Source organism: Carya illinoinensis, chromosome 9 (genome assembly GCF_018687715.1).
Source record: "Carya illinoinensis cultivar Pawnee chromosome 9, C.illinoinensisPawnee_v1, whole genome shotgun sequence".
Classification (NCBI taxonomy): domain Eukaryota; kingdom Viridiplantae; phylum Streptophyta; class Magnoliopsida; order Fagales; family Juglandaceae; genus Carya; species Carya illinoinensis.
Window position 1 is genome coordinate 2,746,108 of NC_056760.1, and position 17,386 is coordinate 2,763,493.

The window sequence follows — 17,386 nt, forward strand, 5'->3', positions numbered from 1 at the left end:
ATTGACAGACTCTAAGTGCATGCCTACAAATAATCCCTCTCATCTCAAACAAACCACAAGTGCATTTTACCTCACACTCATCTTCGTTATAGTAAACTGAGTAATGAACTCTTTTGGTTTGCTCATCAAATGATATTTCATCCAACACATCAAATGTTAAAATGCACCCCTGTGTGCTTACCAACCAACAATTACAACACATTAGGCCCATAAACTCTTTTTGGACCTCCTTAAACTTTGCATTCGTGTAGAGTGATTGAAACTGCTTCTCAATGTTGAAAGGGGATACGCAGGGGATAGTTTGGTTAAGTGAATTGAAATCGGCCGTTGTCTCGACCTCCACTTTCTTTCTAAGAGCATTATCGAATTGGTCGACAAATTCCTTCAATGTCGTCCCAGCATGGACATACCCATCAAAAAATGCATTCATACTTTCAGACCGTTGCGTTGTGCTCATACCTGCCCAAAATACACTCTTCAGGAAAACAGGAACCCAAAAGGACCTTTCCTCATATAATGACTGAAGCCAATTGTTGCCGTGTAGATCGTACTTTTCAAGTAGTTGACCCCAGCTCTCCTCAAATTCTGTGGTGGTCTGTGAATCATATAATGCCGACTGGATATCAGTCTTCAACCCAAGGTTGAATTTGGAATGCGAGCCTAACTTCTCTGGAAGTTTGCGCATGATATGCCATAAACAATATCTATGGCGAGTTTCAGGGAATACAACAGCAATCGCATTCTTCATTGCTCTATCTTGGTCGGTTATGATAGACCTCGGCGCCCTACCCTTCATGCAATCCAACCACATCCGGAACAACCAAACAAAACTATGTGTGTCCTCGCTTGATAGCAATCCCGCCCCAAATAGTATGGACTGCCCATGATGGTTAACACCAACGAATGGAGCAAAAGGCATACCGTACCTATTTGTTAGGTACGTTGTATCGAATGATACAACGTCTCCAAAATACTCATAGGCGGCTCGACTACGTGCATCAGCCCAAAACACATTCCGTAGCCTTCCCTCATCATCCACGTCCATATTAGAAACGAAGCCATCATTTTGATCTCTCATTCTCTTGAAATACTCATTAAGTGCATCACTACCTCCTTTGCCCAACCTTAGATATCTAGCTTTGTCAATGTAATTCCTACAATCTTTCTCTTGAAAAGCTAGATTCTCATAACCCCCTGCGTCAACAACAAGAGAATAAAAGTTCTTATTCATTCTTATACCGGCTCTATCATTCAACTCCAAGATCCTTTGACTATACTGATCTAGGTGCTTGTGAGATCGCAATAGTCTACTTTTCTTGGGGCTCACGGTAATATGGTTGTGAGAATTCTCAGTAGTGGTGAATACCCATTTCCCATTTTTGTTCAGCGCTGCATTTACCTTGGCCTTACAACCCGTTTTAGTGGTTGCCCGTGGCTTCGACATATTACTGTTTGGCTTTGGATGGTACTTTCCACCACGGGCACAACCAATGGTCAGATACACAGGCTTCCCATCATCATCTCTTTTAGTCCTCTGTGTCCTTACACCGAAACCCTCTTGCTTGGCATACTGCTTATAGTACGCCACAATCTCTTTCTCACTGTCAAACTCCAACCCGGATCTTGGTGGTTCAACTTGTACCTCATCATCCGGGACAACAGTCGTACCCTCCAAATCTTCATTTATGTCAAAGAACATTTCTATCAATGGAAATAAAAAGATGAATTAGCAAGAATTCAATATTAGAGTCATTAAATACATAGCATCGAATAAGTAGAAATACCATCAGCATCATGACAACTTCCAACATTTTCTTCAAATTCATCACCATTTGGTGTAATTGACGCGGTGGGCGTTTCTTGCCTCAAGTCATCCGGATTACTCGAGGACGGGTAGTGAGTATAAGTGGGCATCTGCTCAATAGCAGCACGGCATTAGTAAAAATCAGCTATCCTCAAACAAACAAATTATTAACATGTAACTTTTTGGCATTACAAAAAATCAGCTATCCTCAAACAAACAAATTAACATGTAAATTTTTTGAAATTGGGTAACAAACAGAAATATACCGGTAATGAATCTTCAACTCTAATAAAATCCTCCAGATTGCTCGCCAAAGGGTAGGGCATATGGTGAGTGTGCTGCAAGTTTTATGCAATTAGTTAGATGCATGAGCACGTCAACTACACTTTATTAAAAATTCTATCATCAACCTGCATACTCACATGGTCTAAGTTTGGACTTCCAAATTCATTTTGTTGCGTGTAAAATGGCTGTGAAGTCGACGTTGAAGGCCTGGGTGCCATTCTATCTTCCTCTTCCCCCATTACACTAAAATTAAGATGTCTTCAAAATAAATTACCGGCGATGTTCATATGATGTCAAAGCGCATTATATCAACATTAAACACACACACTTAATAAATAATCTGACAAGCACAAACTGTTTCCAATTATTGCATATTAACTATCTTTAGGTTTATAACACTTCTATTAATGCAATGTAATTCAATAACGGCAAAACTCCAACACAACTTTATCTCTTTTCCCTTTAAAAAAAAAAAAAATTATTTAATCTCACATTTTGTAATTCAGGTTATGTGCTCAAGGAAGAAGTCCAAGATGACAATTTCAAAGTAATGACATCCATGGGTTTCTCCTTCAGATGCATATAGCCACTGCCTACAAACAATTTATCTTCATATAATCTAAACAATTTTTGTCTTGGTAAACAAAAATTATCTACTCTAAACAATTAGTCACAGACCCTTCTGCACTACAATTTATAGAAAATCATATAAATGATGATTATAAATTCAATATCATTTGTCTTTATATTTTTTTTCCCTTTTCTTTTCTACTCTAAAGCTTAATCAATATGTATTAAAGTTTAAGCATAAGCAGGGAATAAAAATTTTTGCTTACTCAATATGTATTTGGTCATAACTAGTTTCTGTTCTTATGGCATTTATATGCCCTGTAAGCAGAGAACATTAGCCTTTCATGCAGCGTGAAGCTGAAATAAAAAGCCTTAATTGTTACCTGATGGGTTCCAGCTTAACCCACCACTTACTTCTCTAAATCTCAAAAAAAATTCTTGAAGGGAAAGTAAGAACAGAGTATGAGCTAAAATACTTAACGAAGCATGCATTTCCCTTACAAAGCTCATACTCTGCCACTATCATAACAACTAGCTACTAGTTCTGACTTTGGAGGGGCACAAATAATTAGTCCGAATGCGTAAAAGATGAAAAAATTGATTCTCAATACAGATAATAAAAAAAAATTCAAAAACACTGGACCGAGCTGCTTGAAACCAGAGGACGAAACCGGAACTCAAAAGCCATGCAACATTGTTTTTTAACCATGCCCTAAACCACAATATCTATCTCACAAAACCCAAAACTCACCTCTGTGTACACAAGATAAACGTAAGCATATGGCAGTCCATTGGTCTGAATATTTTTTACCTTCGGTTCAGCAGCAGTGGCGCCGGCGAGGGAGGGGGTCTTCGCAGCTGCAAAACACTGACCGGTTGCTCTGTTATTTGGTTTCCCAGGACCGGCAGCTCCGTTTGTGATGAAGTACTGTGCTCGCTGTTTCTGGCCGGAGATACGACGTCGCCGGTGGTGCTGGGCGGAGGAACCTGTCACGCGGGCGATGAACGGCAGCTTTCGCGGGATGATTTCGAAATGGAAAACCAAACCGAGGACCCCATTTCAAAAACGCACGTTTTCAATTTTTTGTAAAAAAAAAAAAAAAATTATATTCGGATGCCACGTATGGTGTGCAGGTGTGCTCCGCTACAGTTGTGGATCCGTAGTATAACTCTTATCTTCTACCTTATTGTTTACTGTATTATTTGTAGCCCATATCCTTTGCTGCAAGAGTTTTGCTACATACAAATACAGTTACGCACTAATTTGTGTACCAATACTGATTTATTCATACTTAAAATTTAAATTAATATTGTTTTCAATAAAATCTACTTTTTAACCAATCACATCACATTGGTGCACAGATTAGTGCACAATTATACTTGCAACTATATTTTTCCTTCTTTTTATTTTCTTAGTTTTTATTTTTATTTTTTGGCAAGGAATTTTCATCTTAGATCTACACCCAGACCTACCACGTACTTCCGTTTCACCAAGATCTTCGAGTTCCCCCTTTTATCTAACCTGGTAATGTAAGTGGACAACCAAACCCAACGAAATCTTCCCAATTAGAAATGCAAGTGAAGATAAAGGAATTAGGTAACAAGATTCATCCATTTCATTAGAATCCTATTACAGAGCATTGGTTGTTTGCACCAAGGCAACGCTTCTTTTTTCTTTGCCTTATAATTGAAATACAGCATAGATTATTTAGGGAACACTACTTGCCCCAATTTATAAGAAGAAATGATATTTACAGTCGTGGTTATGCAAGCGCTGTGTAGTTTCTTTAAAAAAAGTGAATTAATATAGGATCCACATAAAAAAAATAAATAAATAAATTTTTGATCGTAAACTACACTCTTTTCAAAACAATTATACTATGTTTGTATACTCCATAACTGTATGCAACGTTACTTATTTATAAGTTCTAAAAAGAGAGAAGAAAAAAAAAAACAAAAGTAACATTGTTTTATTACAATTGGTTGCCGGACTTACCTGGTGATTACATGTAAGAAGATGAATGGTACTTAGCTACCCATCCCTCTACCCTCTACCCTTCATGACGTGCCTCCTTAGACCCGGAATATGGACATTTGTGATATAATCTCTCCAATCTATGCTGCCCACATCGAATTCAAATTCCCTCTTCTCTCCATCAAACATCCTCTCCATTAATCTTTGAGTATTGCTGCTATCAAACCTGCGGCGCATTAACATAGATACTTATGTATATAGTCAATAAATTTTTGAAAGAGAAGGATCAGACACAGAACCATAGATTATCGGTAAGTCTAGCATACTTTCTGTTGGGCCGGGTGATGGAGTGAATTCGGATAGTGGGCTTGACGTAAAAGGAGGTTCATAGAATTCCATCTAAATAGAATTGGTCAAAGATTTAGAGGATATGTAGGTGGAAAAATATAGTTGTAAGTATAATTGTGTATTAATCTGTGCATTAATATGATGTGATTGGTTAAAAAATAAATTTTATTGAAAACAATGTTAATTTAAATTTTAAATATGAATAAATCAATATTAATACACAGATTAATATATAACTGTGTTTGTATATAGTAAAATTTAAAAAAAAAATGCAAAAGTAAGATGGATGGATAAGGCTGGCTAAATCTACACCAAAAGACAGGATCTGGAATCAGAAAGGCCGGGTTTAATCCATTGTAAGAGCATTTACATTGGCTTGATCAAATGAGATGCTTGGCCAAATTTTAAATAATTTGACTTAAAAATCTTTTATATTGGATTGGGCAAATCTAAAATAATTTAGACTTTTGTTATAATGGTTGGCTAAAGATGAAAGACCACTACTCATTTATCAAACATTAAAATATTAATTTATCATTCCAAACAAATAAATTAAATTAATTAGATCAATATAATTAACATTTAACATTTAGAATATAATTATTATTAACATTTAATAATATTTTTAATATTAATTGAATATAATATAATTATTATTAACATTTAACAATACTTTTTTTAATATTAATTTAATTAGAATATAATTACTATTAGCATTTAATAATACTTTTTTGTAATATTAATATAATATAATATAATTATTATTATTATTAACATTTAATAATACTTTTTTTAATATTAATTTAATTAGAATATAATTATTATTAACATTTAATAATACTTTTTTAAATATTAATTTAATTAGAATATAATTACTATTAACATTTAATAATACTTTTTTGTAATATTAATTTAATATAATATAATTATTATTAACATTTAATAATAATTTTTCTAATATTAATTTAATTAGAATATAATTATTATTAACATTTAATAATACTTTTTTAATATTAATTTAATTATAATATAATAATATTAATGTAATATAATATAATTATTATTATTAACATTTAATAATACTTTTTTTAATATTAATCTAATTAGAATATAATTATTATTAACATTTAATTGGTAGAATTACAAAATATGAGAAAATAAATTAAATAAAAAATTTATTAATTTAATAATATTTTCTTATTATATAGAAAATAAATGGCTAATCCAATGTGGGGATTGAATTTTGATGGAGTAGGTAAATGTAAAAAAATGTTGATATTGGCTAAATTTAAAGATGAATTTGGCCAAACTAATGTCAATGCTCTAAGTAGGTGGCGAGTAGCGTGTGAATACTGAGAGTACCGGCATTGTACTAATCAAATGTGAGTATTGGCTTATCCTTTATTAAATCTGCTGCATTGAAATAGACAAATGCTTTCAAGTAAGACAGTTATAATAAAGAGTTTTGCTACATATAAATATAATCGTGTACTAATCTGTATATAAATATTGATTTATTCATATTTAAAATTTAAATTAATACTGTTTTCAATAAAATCTATTTTTTAACTAATCAAATCACATTAGTACACAGATTAATACACAATTATACTTGTAACTATATTTTTCTTATAATAAAAGTCATATTTGGAAGGGACCGTTCACCAACTAAAAGTATATTTTATTAAAAAATAATTTAAAAAAGTGGTCCAATTTTCAGTGCAAATCCAGGAGTTTGATATTCTCCATTGTTTTGCATTTAGTATATGTAAGCAACTTGTGACTTTTTGTGACGTCTTTAAATTCCGTTTGGGATCGGACGGACATTTGAAGCGTCGAGACATGCAACACAAGGTTACCTGCCCCCGTTCATGACATATAAGATGTAATGTTCCTAACATGTATCTAACATTATGCAATATTCACAGCGGATAATTTTTTCCTTTAGCAATACTATGCACCAAATTGAAAATATTTCAAATGCTTAAAACATACTTCATACATAAAAACCCATTGAATAGATCACAACACTAGTCTAAAATAGTTATGATCCAAAAAGTACTAAAGATGCAACTCCATTGTACAAGTAGTAATTTACATTAACTACTATATTAACATTGACGTCGCACCGTTACTTAGTCAACTGTGTCTAGTTGATCAGCTCCTGATTCTCCTTCAGATCCTGTAACAAGATCTACCATTTGGGGGGAATGGTAGTTGGGACTACCAAAGTGAGATTTGATTACAAATCTCAGTAAGTTAACAAAAAACTTCCACACGAGCTAATGATCTATGCATGACAGTAAAAGCATAAATGCATAATCAAATTCATAAGTAATTAAAGAATAACTTGGCGTACAACATAGCATAATTGACATAACTTAAATTGAAACATGAATTGAACTTGACTTGACATGAACTTGATCTGAAACTTGACTTAACATGAAAAATACATATTCCACAGTTGTTGTGGCCCAATGTATTCTACGTGTAAATACATACTTCACAGTTGTTGTGCCCCATGTATTCTATACAAACTTGACTTAACATGAAAAATACATACTCCACAGTTGTTGTGGCCCCATGTATTCTACGTGTCACAATTGTTGTGTCTCACGTAGTGTATGCATCACAATTCCTGTGACCCCATATATAAGTAATCAAGATGAAACGTGACTGGAATACGAAATGACTGAAGCCCTGACGTAACATAACGTGACTTGAATATAACTTGAAATACATGACCAACTTGAGATAGAAATATTTCGTAACATTGCATAACATATAAATAGACAACATATTTAACATGATATACTTGCAACAGTGAATATTACATGACTTGACATACATGTAATAGATGGCATACTTAGCATGACGTACTTGTAAGGTACAGTAATACATTAGAGAATATATTATGTAACAGATAAAAATTGACGACAGAATAAATTCTGTATAATAGACAATTACGTGATAACTTGGCATGGCATGACATATATGATAACACACATACATACACTGTAGTTCCTTTACTTAGCACACATACACAGTAGACTGCTAGTAAGTTAAAAACTAACTTACCTCAATCTCCGCGTTTCTTATAAAATTTCAAGTGCGACCACGAGGAACTGTAATTAGTGATTCTAAAAGTTAGAACTAAATCACTAATAATTTGAAATATGGGAAATACTAATTTAAAGAGTAAAATTTTCATTTTACTCTCTACATGTGGGAAAATGACCGTTTTACCCATAACTTAAGGATTTTGCATACTAACTCCAAAAGTTTCCAAAATTTACATTCCTCATGTAAATTTTGTCCTAAACTTAAATATCAACTCAGAAAAATTTAAAACAAAACACAACTATGAAGAACACACTATGGCCGAAACATCCATAGGCCATTTCCCTTGATTTTTGTTGCAATTCCTTCCAACTTCAAAACTCATGTTTAAACTAAAATTTTGCAACAAACATCTTCCAATCCTAAGTTCAAAACCATACTTAAAACATCCATTTAGAAAAAGCTAATAATTAACACCAAACTTTTTTGTAAAAAGATCCAAGCACTTGAATCACAAGTTTTGACCTTAAATCAAAATATCTCCAAGAATTTCAAAACTCAAATCTTACTTCTAACATATTCATAATATCATCCTAATATCAACCATGCTTTAAATCATCAAACTAAAGTCACCAAAATCACAAAATAACATTTGGAATTTTTGGTTTTACACTTAGTCCAAAAGCAGAAACTTTTTCCTCAACTAGTTTTGATAAATCTCTTGATCTATGACTTATAAATATATGATCTTCAAACCAAACCATCACATGGTTTAAAAAGATGTCCTAAAATATATATATAAGCTTCTAATTTAAGATCACATGGTTAGAAATTAATCAAAACATAAATTTAGCCAAGAATATCCACACTTTGGCTTATCTAAATATCTCTTTGTATAAAATTTCATATCTTTGAAACTAACATCAAATATCTTCAAAATAATAATATAACATGTATATAAGATGCTTAGGATCCTCCAATAAAATTATCAAAGTCATTGGAATAAGTTTAGATCACCAAAGAGTTAAATTTTCTCAAAACAGAAACTGTTTTTCCTCTTCTAGTTTCTAAGTTTCTAAATCTAAGAAAATCTTTCATCAAAACCTTTAATCATGCAAAAATCCTCAACCAATAATCATATACACATGTTAAAAATACTCCATAAAAATTTCGGACCAATATCTATCCATTAGCTCGGTCAAAAACTCGAAATTATAACATATTCTCCAGTTTATCTCCCAGAATGACCTTTCTATAGTTTATACAATATTTTACTAACCAAATGATCTTCAAATGGGACAAATAAGATATCCACATAAACTAGACTTAAAAAGGAATAACTTATATGAAGGAGACTTTATGATAAAATACTTACAAAAGTTTTGAAATGGGTATACAAAAGACCTCCTAAAAGCTGTCTAAGAGAGGGTGTTTGATATTTTTTCAATGCAAAGTGTAAATGAAGATAATTTCGTGGGGAGAGGTGGCTGGAGATACTTATGGATGAGATATGGAAGAGATGAGGCTGGAGTTGAGAGTTGAGTGTAGTTTTCTCCTACCCAAAATATCTATAAAAGATTATCTCATAATATTCTATCCAATAGTATCTACAAAAAATCAACTTAAGATATTTTTATCTAATAATATCTATAAAAATCAACTCAAAATATTTTTACCCAATAATATTCATGAAAATTACCTCAAGATATATTTTTTTATCCAATAATATCTACAGCTTTGAACAGTCATTTTGTCCGAAAATATGAAAAAATGTTATTGCGCCATAAGACTTTAAATAACCATCCGAGTCTAATGGCACAAACTATAATACATTTTGACACTTCTAACTATCTCCAATAATCAAAAACACACTTCTGATACCATAGCAAATAATAACACTAACTATGTAGTTAAACAAAAACCTATACGATTAATGGATTCGTGAAAACTTATGGGGTTTTCACGAGGTTCCTAAAGTTAATAGAAATTTCACAATTGAATTTCTAGCGGGCTGTTACACTTTTTGATTACTTGAGGTCGGATTTTAAGTTTTCTTGTGTTTGTTTTTTTTTATATATATACATATATATTTTTTAATTGGTGCACATAATCAATTAAATTAATGTTCAATTTTATCATTATAAAGTATCAGGTTAGAAAAAAATAATTGCCAGACAATAATTTAATTTTAATTTAAAAATTAAATTATTAATTAACATATAGGTAATATAAGTACAAAATTTGAAAAAAAATATAAAAAAATGATTAGTAAAAAAAAAATTTATTTCGGCTAGTTGATAAATACTCCAATATGAAGTTATATCTTGAATGAGAAAGGTAAAAAACAAATAATGTGATTTTAGGTAAATTTCAGCTTTTGTTTTGATTAGACCATTACCAATGCTTAAGCACTTCTACATATCATGTTTACACTACACATTAAACACAATTTTTTTTTTTTTATTGTTGCTAAATTAAAAATAATTATTGTACTCATCTTTCATACACTACACATTTGATAAAAAAAATTATATATAATAAATAGTATAGAGGTGATTAATAAATTTTTTTAAATAAGGTGTAGTGCGAACAACTGTACTGGCATCAAAATAAAATAAATAATTAAATTTTTTTAAATCTTAAAATAAAATTAATATTAAAAACATATAATTTAATAATATTTTATTTAATTTTTAATTTTTATCTCAATTAATCTTATCTCACGTAGAAAAATAAACTGGCCGAAATTGCTAAATTAGCATAAAAGATGACAAAATTATTGCCTAAAAGATATAAGGAAAGATGGCATTAAATGTTATTCAAAAACATTATTATCGAAGATTTGCAAAATCTTCAAACGGACGAGATTGCAATTAATGTTCTAATTAAAACCGTCGTAAAAAAGGGTTCATTAAAAGATAAAAAATGACGAGTACTTAGCTTTAATATACACTCTGCATTTTATTGATTAAATTACTCTATCTTTAAATTTATGTATAGAGCCGGAGTGCATCACATAAATAGTTGAAATGATATGATTTAAATATTACAATTTATTTTTTAAATTAAATTGTATTATATAAACAATAAAGTTATTTTAAATATTAAAATTTATTTTTTAAATTATATTATATTATATAAACAATAAAGTTATTATCTACGCCGAATTATAAATATAATTTTTCTTATTTCCACCAAATTTACATCTATCACAATAGTTTTGGGTAAGACTAGCTGGTTAATGGTTATAGTTGAATGTACTATCTGGTAGTTGTTGAATTTTTCAACATAGAATATTGGCGCTCTTTTTCTTACATGTCTGGTGGTGGTTAACTTGATGTGATGATACATTAAATTTTAATAGAGACTCTACGGACACACAAATTTCATAAAAGATTTCACACGTTACTGTTATATCATATTTTATTTTTTTAAATAAAACTTTCAGTCTGTACTATTTTTTCTACTTCCTTATGCACGTTAGGTTTTTTTTTATTACAGTACTTGACGTCCTCACCGGCAAGTTAGAATAACTAATATTTTGAATACCGTTTTTATTAAGATACTAGAATATATTAATACCGTTTTGAAATTATTTATATATAAATAAAGTAATTATATATGTATAAATTATATTGTAAAATAATATCATTGCCAGATTAATATAAGATTTTTGTAGGATTCTTTTATATTTATAATGTTTTCCAAATTTTAATAATTTAGACGGATGGTAATATTCCCACGAAGGAGGCTACCGAGAGAGTCGTAGAATAAACAATACTTTTTATTCTTTTTCTTTAAATAGTTTTTTGAATTAATTAAATATTTTTAAAAAATAAAAATAATTTAAAAAAAATACTTACTTAACCATTAAATAAAAAAATAAATATAAAAAAAACTCAATCCGTAGTTACAATCGTTGATCACTATATTATAAGAAATTTTTATACTATATATATTCAATTAATTATTATGTACTTTATTGTTTTATTACATTATTTAAATAGAAAAAAATAATAATAAATTAAAAATGTTGATTATACAGCGATTTGATTAGACTTTCTGGTTATTTTCTTCCTGTTCAAGGTAGGCTAGATGGAAGGCCCGGAACTAATTTTTGGGCGCCCCTCGTCTACGAATAGTTTGCGGCTTCCTAGGGTAGGCTGAATGCACTTTATTACATCTATTCATTTCCACCGTGAGATATCGCACATTGAGTGCACACTTATTCGAATATTTAAATGTAAATATATTGTACTTTTTAACTATTAAGATAATAAATATTCACATTAAATTAGGTAAATGATAGTTATAGTAACTTTTATTTATAATAATTCTAAAATTAAATCAAATTTGATAGTTACTATACATAATTTTAAAATCAAATCAAATTTAATAGTTACTGTATACATATTAAATATATATATATATTTTTAACACTCTATTTTCGTTCCATCTACATCCACAAACTTATTTCTATTTCTTTAAATTAAATAGTAAAATATGATAAAATAAATTAAATTAAAAGTTAAAAAATAAAGATTTTTTTAAATTATTAATTACTCAATACTATATAATAAATAAATAAATAATCAAATGTGGAGATGTGATATGAATAGCCAAATTTAAATTTATCTTATATTATTTTATTATTATATAATGAAAAATTAATTAATCCAATGTAAAGACTTATGTAAATAAAATAGCCAAAATCAAAATTTATATTATATTCATCAAAAGTGTTATTCACATATATATATATATATATATAATCCAATAACAAGGTATTACATGTGACGCCCCCAAATTCCGTTTGGGATCGGACGGACATTTGAAGCGTCGAGACATGCAACACAAGGTTACCTGCCCCCGTTCATGACATATAAGATGCAATAATCCTAACATGCATCTAACATTATGCAATATTCGCAGCGGATAATTTTTTTTTTTAGCAATACTATACACCAAACTGAAAATATCTCAATACTTAAAACATACTTCATACATAAAGATCCATTAAATAACTAAGATCACAACACTATTCCAAAATAGTTATGATCCAAAAGTACTGGAGATGCAACTCCATCGTACAATTAGTAATTTAACTACTATATTAACATTAACGACGCACCGTCGTTCAGTCGACTGTGTCTAGTTGGTCAGCTCCTGATCCTCCTTCAGGTCCTGTAACAAGATCTACCATTCGGGGGGAATGGTAGTTGGGACTACCACAGTGAGATTTGATTACAAATCTCAGCAAGTTAACAAAAAAATTTCCATACAGACTAATGATGCATATATGACAGTAAAAGTATAAATGCATAATCAAATTTATAAGTAATTAAAGAATAACTTAGCGTACAACATAGCATATTTGACATAGCTTAAATTGAATCATGAACTGAACTTGACTTGATATGAACTTGATCTGAAACTTGAATTAACATGAAAAATACATACTCCACAGTTGTTGTGGTCCCATGTATTCTACGTGTAAATACATACTCCACAGTTGTTGTGGCCCCATGTATTCTACACAAACTTGACTTAACATTAAAAATACATACTCCACAGTTGTTGTGGCCCCATGTATTCTATGTGTAAATACATACTCCACAGTTGTTGTGGCCCCATGTATTCTATACATCACTATGCAGTTAAATACATACTCCACAGTTGTTGTGGCCCCATGTATTCTACATAAACTGAATATACTCAAGATGAAACGTGACTGGAATATGAAAGGACTGAAGCCCTGACGTAACATAACGTGACTTGAACATAATTTGAAATACATAACCAACTTGAGATAGTAACATTTCGTAACATGGCATAACATATAACAAACAACATATTTAGCATGACATATTTGTAATGTATAGTAATACATGACAGAATATATTGTGTAACAGATAAAAATTGATGACAGAATAAATTCTGTATAATAGACAATTACATGATAACTTGGCATGGCATGACATATATGATAACATATATACATACACTGTAATTCTTTTACTTAGCACACATACACAGTAGACTGCTAGTAAGTTAAAAGCTGACTTACCTCGATCTCCGCGTTTCTTATAAAACTTCAAGTGCGATCACGAGAAACTGTAATTAGTGATTCTAAAAGTTAGAACTAAATCACTAATAATTTGAAATATGGAAAATACTAACTTAAAGAGTAAAATTTTCATTTTACTCTCTACATGTGGGAAAATGACCGTTTTACCCATAACTTAAGGATTTTGCATACTAACTCCAAAAGTTTCCAAAATTTACATTCCTCATGTAAATCTTGTTCTAAACTTAAATATCAACTTAGAAAAATTTAAAACAAAACACAACTATGAAGAACACACTATGGTCGAAACATCCATAGGCCATTTCCCTTTATTTTTGTTGCAATTCCTTCCAACTTCAAAACTCATGCTTAAACCAAAATTTTGCAACAAACATCTTCCAATCCTAAGTTCAAAACCATACTTAAAACATCCATTTAGAAAAAGCTAATAATCAACACCAAACTTTTTTGTAAAAAGATCCAAGCACTTGAATCACAAGTTTTGACCTTAAATCAAAACATCTCCAAGAATTTCAAAAAATAAAATCTTACTTCTAACATATTCATAATATCATCCTAACATCAACCATGCTTTAAATCATCAAACTAAAGTCACCAAAATCACAAAATAACATTTGGAGTTTTTGGTTTTACACTTAGTCCAAAAACATAAACTTTTCCCTCAACTAGTTTTGATAAATCTCTTGATCTATCACTTATAAATATATGATCTTCAAACCAAACCATCACATGGTTTAAAAAGATGTCCTAAAACATATATAAGCTTCTAATTCAAGATCATATGGTTAGAAATTAACCAAAACATAAATTTAGCCAAGAATATCCACACTTTGACTTATTTGAATATCTCTTTGCATAAAATTTCATATCTTTGAAACTAATATCAAATATCTTCAAAATAATAATATAACATGTATATAAGATGTTTAGGATCCTCCAATAAAATTATCAAAGTCATTAGAATAGGTTTAGACCACCAAAGAGTTAAACTTTCTCAAAACAGAAACTGTTTTTCCTCTTCCAGTTTCTAAGTTTCTAAATCTAAGAACATCTTTCATCAAAACCTTTAATCATGCAAAAATCCTCAACCAATAGTCACATATACATGTTAACAATACTCCATAAAAATTTCGGACCAATATCTATCCATTAGCTTGGTCAAAAACTCCAAACTATAACATATTCTCCAGTTTATCTCCCAGAATGACCTTTCTATAGTTTACACAATATTTGACTGACCAAATGATCTTCAAATGGGGCAAATAAGATATTCATGTAAACTAGACTAAAAAAGGAACAACTTATATGAAGGAGACTTTATGATAAAACACTTACAACAGCTTCGAAATGGGCATGCAAAAGATCTCTTAAAATCTGTCCGAGAGAGAGTGTTTGATAATCTTTTATTAGAAGGAGTAATTGAAGATAAGTTCATGGGTGCTGGCTGGACACATTTATGGACGAGATAAGGGAGGTGATAAGGCTGGAGTTGAGAGTTAAGTGTGGTTTTCTCCTACCCAAAATATCTATAAAAGATTATCTCATAATATTCTATCCAATAATATCTACAAAAATCAACTTAAGATATTTTTATCTAATAATATCTATAAAAATCAACTCAAAATATTTTTACCCAATAATATTCACGAAAATTACCTCAAGATATTTCTTTTTATCCAATAATATCTACAGTTTTGAACAGACGTTTTGTCCGAAAATATGAAAAAATGTTATTGCACCATAAGACTTTAAATAACCCTCCGAGTCTAATGGCACAAACCATAATACATTTTGACACTTCTAACTATCTCCAATAATCAAAAATACACTTCTGATACCATAGTAAATAATAACACTAACTATGTAGTTAGATAAAAACCTATACGATTAATGGATTCGTGAAAACTTATGGGTTTTTCACGAGATTCTTAAAGTTAATAGAAATTTCACAATTGAATTTCTAGCGGGTTGTTACATTACATGAGAGAATAATGCTCTTTGTTTTGAAAAATGGGTCTTGATAACTTTTTTTAGTGATTAAAAAAATATTTTTAAATGATGTGATTTTTAAAAATATATATGTAAGAATATAAAAAAAAAATATGAATGAAAAATATAACAAAAATAAAAAAGATAAGCCATAGTTTGCTAAGGGAAAAAAAAAATTAATATCTTTACATATTTGGTAAGGTAAAAAAATAAGAAATTATATATCTATTTGACTATCTAACTGTTACAATAACTTTTTTTTTTTTTTTTCTGTTAAGTTCCTTGAGTCTGTTACTTTCTTGTTTTAGGAATACAGTTATCTTTTTCTACATCTTTCATTCCTAATTTTCTCTCTCCTCTCATCTCTCTCCTCTCTCTCACTCTCCGATATCTACCTCTCTATCTACCCCCTCTCACCCTCTCACATGTTTATTTAAAATACTTAGATCTTAATTTGATTATAAATGTTTAAATTTGTGGAAAAAAATGAGCAATAAAGACAACAAGTACAAAATGAAAAACAATTCAGAAAGAAAAACATTCATATCTGAACAAGATTTGTTCAAATACGTCGAGATTAAAAAAATTATATTAAAACACATGATTTGAATTTATCGTCCAACATCTCAAAAAAATCCTAAATTTTATGTATTATTTGAGTGTGGTGGTAGTATCTATTGTGGTGGCAATAATGTTATTTTTATTTGTCTTATTATTCTAATATATCTTGACTTTAATTTTGAATTAATTTTTATTTTCTAATGTATCTAAATATATAATTATTATGCTTACCGACTTATTATTATCTAAAGATATTTATTAAAGTTTACTTTTTAATTTCTATGTATTAAATTATTTATTAATCAAGTTTTTTTTTTAAATCTTATTATTTTTGTAAAAAATCTATTTAACTCAACTAAGCAAACATATTTTACACGTACTCCTGACCTAATAGTATATAACGTGAGAATGTAAGTAGAATTTTTCATTATATATAATATTATATACTATATAATATATAATGTAAGTAAAATAAAGAAAATCCGCTGCCCCATTTACTTTTGACATTGTCGATGAACAAAATTCAGAAATATTTTCAAATTAAGTAATGTGAAAGTTGTTTTTGTTTTTATTTATTTATTTATGGTAAAAAGTTCAATTTGAGAATTAGGAGAAAAAATGGAAATGACGAAACTCTCCTTTTTGATCACATTCTGATCTTTATAAAGGAAACGGCCTTTGTGTGGAATATATGGAACTGCCATAT

The 17,386-nt window shown here is 29.7% G+C and overlaps 1 protein-coding gene across 1 annotated transcript; it reads right to left on the bottom strand.

Moving 5' to 3' along the window:
• Positions 1–66: 66 nt before the first annotated feature.
• On the bottom strand, positions 67–2,328 carry LOC122275926 (protein FAR1-RELATED SEQUENCE 5-like). The gene is made up of 5 exons (XM_043085271.1): positions 2,227–2,328; positions 2,071–2,142; positions 1,785–1,914; positions 182–1,701; positions 67–96 (listed from the first exon to the last, which is right to left on the bottom strand). The coding sequence occupies exons 1-5, from the start codon at positions 2,326–2,328 to the stop codon at positions 67–69; spliced, it is 1,854 nt and encodes a 617-aa protein (XP_042941205.1).
• Positions 2,329–17,386: the final 15,058 nt, after the last annotated feature.